The sequence below is a fragment of the Ambystoma mexicanum genome, chromosome 7q, assembly GCF_040938575.1.
Source record: "Ambystoma mexicanum isolate Mex_15411 chromosome 7q, UKY_AmexF1_1, whole genome shotgun sequence".
Classification (NCBI taxonomy): Eukaryota; Metazoa; Chordata; class Amphibia; order Caudata; family Ambystomatidae; genus Ambystoma; species Ambystoma mexicanum.
The window spans coordinates 154,588,437-154,595,105 of record NC_090941.1 but is presented as its reverse complement, the minus strand read 5'-3'; the positions used below and the strand labels follow the sequence as shown (position 1 = coordinate 154,595,105).

The window sequence follows — 6,669 nt, the reverse complement described above, 5'->3', positions numbered from 1 at the left end:
CGTGGCGAGGCACCCCCCCGGCACCAACACAACACACACACGCGGAGTCAGGTTCACTCGTGACTGCCGAGCCGGAAGCGGCTCGGACCTTTTATTAGGTTGGTCACATGGATAACCATGTGACCACACAACTCCATGGAATGTACCATGGCCCCTCACAGGGGTGCCATGCAACACCCCTGGTTACTCCGCTGCCCATGCATAGTCTACCACCCAGTCACATATATTGTTGAGCACAATGGCAGACATTTCGGGAAGTCGGTCCTCACTTTCCCTCCGGTTTGCGGAGGGGGTGGTATAGCCATGAATTTCAACGGGAGTTACAGAATCAACCGCAGGAAGGAGAATCGCCAATTACCGGGAGCCAACGTGCAGCAAGCTGCAGCCTGCTGCAGGTCGTGGCTGTCGTCCACTAAGCCCGTGCACAACCACCTGGGGCACCAGAAATGGGCCAGCCTGGGCCCCTAGCTTCTATTTCGTTCCCAGATTGACGTTTCATGAAAGACACGTGTTTTTTTTTTTTTATTGTTCTTTGTTGCTCTCCGCAGTGCCTGGCGTCATGGAGCCGACATTAAGTACAGAGAGCAAGCGCTGCTTCCAGAACCGCTTCGGTGACTACCAGGATGGCAGCGCGCTAGGCGGCGGGCAGGGCGAGGCGGGGGTCCCGCTAGTCACTGCCACCATAGAGGGCATCCTGCGGCAGGTGCCGGTCAATGACGGCGAGGGCGGGCTGTACAGCGGCCCGGCCGGGGTGGCCTACATGCTCTACCACGTCTCCGAGTGCCCGCTCTTCTCCTCCAGGCGGGAGGGCTACCTCCGCCGCGCCCGCAGCCTGCTGGAGCCCTGCCTGCGGCAAGCCGACGCCGAGCCCGACAGGCACACGCGGGCCGCCTTCCTGCTGGGCGGTGCCGGGGTCTACGCGGTGGCCGCCCTAGTGTACGGGGCACTGGCACTACCAGACTCGGCAGAGGCGCTCAACAAGTTCCGTCAGCTGTGGCGAGTGTGCGCCCAGCTCACCTTCCTGGACTGCGGCTCCGACGAGCTCTTCGCGGGCCGCAGCGGGTACCTGTGCGCGGCCATGATGCTGAGGCAAAAGCTGGGCGTGGAGGTAGGATGCCGCGGTGGCAACCACCGCCTCTATGTTACCCGTTACTAGTGTCACTGTGTGCGTCTTCTATCGAAGGCAAAGTTACTTCATAGTCCAAAACGTAGCCTGTCGTTGTTTTCTTTCATTATTAGCTTTTCATTTCTCCTTTTTCTTTCATATGCTCCCTTCCGCTCGTTTATTGGGAAAAGGAACTACTGGTATTCTGACTGCATCCAAACACGCGGGGAGTGGGACGGCGGGACAGTTTGGCGCAGGGGGCAAAGGGTGGAGTTGGGGGCTCAGGACAGGGCAGGTCAGTCTTGACCTTTTTGGTTTCCAATGTTAAGTGGCTGCATTTTTTTGTAGTGTCCACTGGCCAGAGTAGACATTGACTGGAATAATACCCTAACATGGTGCTAGGTTTGTCCTGGACAGAATATCAAAACAATATATTCATAAATAAAAAAATGTGATACAGCTGTGCATGCAAATTAAACAAGATACTATTTGACAGCCATCTCTTAAGAACATGTGTATTAGTGTTAGCACTTACACGAAAACACACAATTACAATTAGTTCAAACATATTTTGATTGGCACTATAATTTGAACTGTGTAGGGCTCTACACATTGTCAGTAGGCTAAAATGTAATTTTCCTACATGAATAGTACAGGAAGTTAATCCATCTATGACAGGTGACAGTTTATTGTTCATAAATTACTGTATCTTTTCTCTTAATGAATACTTTTGCTTTTTACGGTAAATGAGCCCAACAGATATTCAGTACTTTAAGCAAGCTCTTACCTGTACCTTAAACTCAATACACGTGGCAGTTGGCAGTAGTCATCTGGCTGCATACACTTCTATTGTATCCAAATATTGGCAAAGACAACGGTGGCTTTTGTGTAGGCATGGGGTAGGCATTTGCCATGCACTGTCAAAATGGTAGTACCTGACGATAAAATACAACAGCTAGAACATGGTGTGATTATATAGTCATATGAGTGTCTTGCATATGCCTTTCTAATACCTAAACACAAGTCAATCTGTTGACTTTGTCGATGTTTGTTTAGAAAGGACATTGGTGCAAGGAACATATATAAATGAAGTGCCTGAAGACACGATTTCTAAAGATTTTTTTAATTATACCTGAATCACTTTTGCAGATGCAATTAAGCCATAACTCTGAATTCTTAGCAGACGACTTAGAAATAACACTGGCATGCCAAAGTCTGACGTTACTGCTTGATAGAGCTAGTTTGAATTTTGTAATTTTCTTAAATTATTTGGTTAAAACAATAACCTTTAACAATTTTCTTAGCGCTAGCTCACTGATATCGTTGGAGGATGTGTTTTGGAAAGGTAGTGAGGAGCCAGTAGTCCGTGGGAATGACCATACAGATCAAAATGGCCACAGACAGTCGATGGGTTGGTAAATAAACCATATCCTCAAATTGTGTGTCCCTCCTCACATATCCTCTTCTTCCTAGCTTTACTCCAGCGCAATACTTTTGCCTGATAGCCAAAACTAAAAATGGACTTAAGTAAAACCACGGTACAAGTAAAGCTCTGTGGTTTGGTGTCCCTCTGGTTGCCACCCCCCTGCTCATTGGCTGTTCTGGTGAGTCACTCTGCTACTCTGGTCCACCTGTTGTCTGGTTTTTGACTCCCTGGTGAGTCGCTGTCAAAAACAAATTGAAACAAAAGGCTTCAATGTTCTGATATATGATTTATTTGTATTGCGCTCATACACATTTGTTTCAAAGTGGGACGAGGCAAGGGAGGGGCACAAGGGAGGACAAAACAGCGAACTTACTAGGCCCATTGACATTGAGAACGTGCAAGTGGAGGGGAGGGGGCATGAGGAAAGTGCAAGGGAGAGGGGAAGAGGTGGAACGTGCTGAACAAGGGATAAAAACAACAACTGGTAGTGCAACCAGCAAGGTGGCAAGTGCAAGGATTAAGGCGCAGACAAGGGGTGTCTGATAAGTGCAGGTAAGGGGACTGTAGGGTTACAGATATAGACCCAAGTTGAATGTATATAGACCCAAGTTGAAGGATTGCCAGGAGGCAGTGCGGGTGTGTGTCTTGGCGGGCAGGGACCTGGGCCTGAAATGAGGGTAGCCAGGTGCACAGAGCCAAAGCAGACAATTCAGCAGGGTAGAGGAAGAGCGAAGGCAGAAGCAAAGAGGAAGGTCTTGAGTGTGCTGTTGCTGTTTGAAGTACACCTTGAAAGCCTCAACTTCCCACTCTTGCATGTTGTGTCAATGCAATACAGTTCACCATTGATTTGAGAAAAATATGGTAACAATAGCCACTTAAAAATCACTGTACCTCCCATCCTAATTGAAAAAAGATTGTGGCACATAGCCTGTGCACCGAAAAAATACAGGTTACAAAATGGAACATGCACCATCTGAACGCATACATTTGCACAACATTTTTCCTAAACACCAAACGTACCCACCACAGATACACCAACACAACTCCCCACATTTCTTAAGCACTACTCTGATAGACCCACAGACAACCACACAAACAAGTACTTTAGCAACCTGTAGTACACATTAACTACTGCTCCAGACAGCTCACAAAATATCCAAAATATACACTGCTTAGAGCCACATCTTCAGATCAACACAGATCGGCAACAATCTTGCCCTGGTCCCCCGCTTCTGGATTAGTTTCTTACGCGACTACTTGCAGACCCTGAGGCTCCTAGAAAGTGACAACATTTTAGCATTTGTGCTACACAAGATGCAACAAAATAGCATAACGGACAGAGCAAAACGTTTCACGCTTTCTGCTGTGGAGTAGTACTCTGCATGGCCCAAGCAATTTCTGTGACTAGCAGCAACACGGGAGAAAATTAATGTTGGCTCTGCCACAGTTAGCGTACCAAAGAGTGTAGTAGATTGACTGGCTGCTGAGACTATATATGTGCCTGTCAGCTCAAGTGCTATATGACTGAGGGAGGGCCAGTACACCAATAATGAAATTCTAGGTGACAGCTTTGAGGTCCACTAGCAGAGGAGCAGAACTGTACACTATTTTCTTCCTACTCATTAAATCTGTCCCATTGCAAGGGTGTCTTTTGTTCAAATAGTATGATTGAGTTTACACTATTTGCAGTTATGTCAGAGTGTGATTGAATAACGGACCAGGATCACACTAGCTAAACAGTCAATCAGGGACTTTAACCCACTCTGCAAATTTGGCCACATATCTTCCAAGGTTTACATGGTACAAATATTTAAGTTTTGGATTTTAAGACCTACAATAATGCACGGCATAAATTAGTTTTCAAAAATTGATTAGCATAGTTTGTGAATTAATGTTCTTGATCAGCAAACCAATCAATTTCATTAGCAATGCTGTACTAACATTTGTAATGTCAACAGACATTATTTGTACACAAAACATAAAATGAGCATCAATATAGCATTTTTCGTCTACTGCTGAAGTAAGCCATTAGTGAGATGAGTAAGGCCTGGTAAATTCTTCTGCAAAACCTGCAGGTCTCATAACTTAGTTTATCTGCTCTACCTTAGAGAAATGCACCCGGCCCATGGCAATGGATGACAAAAAATGAAAATCAGCATTCTGAAAATGATACATGTCACCACAAGCCCACTATGTTTGGCACACTGCTGCCACCTAGCGGCCAACCATTCACAGTGAAAAATGTATTTGACATTTATTGCAAACCAAGTAAATGTTAAATAAATGATTCAAACATCCCCAGCAAATGGTACTCGCCTTCATAAAATCTACTTTGCAAGCCCTGAATGAGTGACTGTAAAATGTAAAAGGCCAGCTGCATGAATGGACACAAACAAATAGATATGATAAAAATGTTCTGAAAACAGTTTGGCCAGCACTCGAACGCAGGTGCGAATATATAATGCAATCAATCATAGAGCAAAGCGAGCTCTGGAGGCTCACTACAGTGTATGGTATTGCAGCAGATCTATAGATGTACAGAGTGGATGGAGCTATTGATAACTACTTTGCATAAACATCTAGTTAGCTTTGGCTAGTCATTATGCAATAGAAAAGAAAGTAAGAGACTAATCCAAGTGGATCACGTAACAGACAAAGAACATGGAAAATTAGGTGGTTACAGTTTTCAGCCATCTCACTTTCAGGAATGCTGGTATCAAGCAACAGGGTGATAAGTTAGAATTTCAACTAGTATTGGATCAGCTCATGGGTTGAGTACCAGTTGCACAGATGCATGCAACGAACATGACACCAGGGGCGTTGCTAGGGAGGTGCTGAGGGGGCTATAGCCCCGGATCTTTTGGTTGTAGCCCCGGATCGAAGCTCAGGATCTACAACCACAAAGCTAGCTAGCCCTGAGTCCCGACAGCTTGGACAATAGCGTAGCCCCTATCTTTTCCAGAGCTACCAACACCCCTGCATGACACAGACATAGGTTTTCCACCAAAGCATTTGGTTGTGTGATCATGTACATTTTTAAAATGATTCACTTGTCGATGTGATGCAACTTCCCAATTAAATGAAATATAGTTGAAACTATGAAATTTAGATGCACTAACCCACATTTTGCTGTAAAGCTTGGAGACAAGAGTTTTACAGATGCAATACTGTAATGATGAAACAACTTACATTTTTAGGAATGAAATTACTTGACTGTCCTTCAATACTGTTTTTTTCCATAGAGGATATGGTTAGCTTAATAAAAGTATCATCCCAGTTAAGTCTAGTTAACAATTATTTGAAAAAGAAAAAACATATCTGACCTTGCACTCCCACACAGGAATTTGGCATTTAAGATTGGAGGAGAGGGTTACTGCTGCACCCTCTCTCCATTACCCCTTTGGAATTTGCAGTGAACAGAAATAAGAGGGTGGAGAGAGACCGGGGCAAGAGGAATGTAGGGCGAGCTGTGCTTTCATTGAACAGGGTAATTTAAATAGCTAGTTTTGCTACACACGTGCCAATTTAATTAGCAAACCTGCATATTTGCATACCAAATTGCTATGCAACACTACTTATGTTATGCCTTGTAATGCCGTATTATAGAGTGCACTTACCAAATATGCAAATTGCATAGTAAAGCCACGTGAAAACATGTAAACACTTATAGCAACAACTCAAGATAATGCAAAACTGAAAAAACTATTTAACCTCACTGTACTATCGGTGATTTAAGACACAATAAAAGAAGCTGTCTAATAAAGTTAGATAGCGAAGGAGAGGCTTTATCACAAACTTCCAGCTCGTTGTTCTGCCTGATGTTGAAGGCATTTTTTATTTATTATTTTTATTTTAGTGTGTTTAGTTTATTACAAACTTTTCACTATTTTATTCCAAATCTGTGGTGATAAAAACAATTTTCCATTCCCTTCTTTACGATCACCAATGCCACTTCCCATGTTGCTATACAGAAGTATGGAATTTAATCTAGCCTATTGCATCCCTCTCCCTCAATTTTTTTAAAGGCAGCCTCCAAGAATTTTACAGTCGCTAAATTAATTCTCTTGTTTTGACACCGTATATGAGTACTCACGATTTCTCTGCGTCAATTCCTCCTGGACCATATTGGGCCATGTAG

General features: G+C 44.2%; 1 protein-coding gene across 3 annotated transcripts in view; it reads left to right on the top strand.

The window, feature by feature from the left end:
* The first annotated feature begins 221 nt into the window (after nt 1-221).
* Nucleotides 222-6,669, top strand: part of LANCL3 (LanC like family member 3) — a 398,209-nt gene continuing 391,761 nt past the window's right edge. For 2 of the 3 annotated variants that reach the window (XR_011284080.1, XM_069639246.1), the window contains exon 1: nt 225-1,108. Coding sequence is in view for 2 of the 3 variants with exons in the window: in XM_069639246.1 (XP_069495347.1) it covers nt 560-1,108 (549 nt within the window). In the remaining variant the exon portion in view is untranslated. Of the gene's footprint in view, nt 1,109-6,669 lie in introns of all 3 variants that reach the window. The other variant, XM_069639247.1, reaches the window with a different exon arrangement.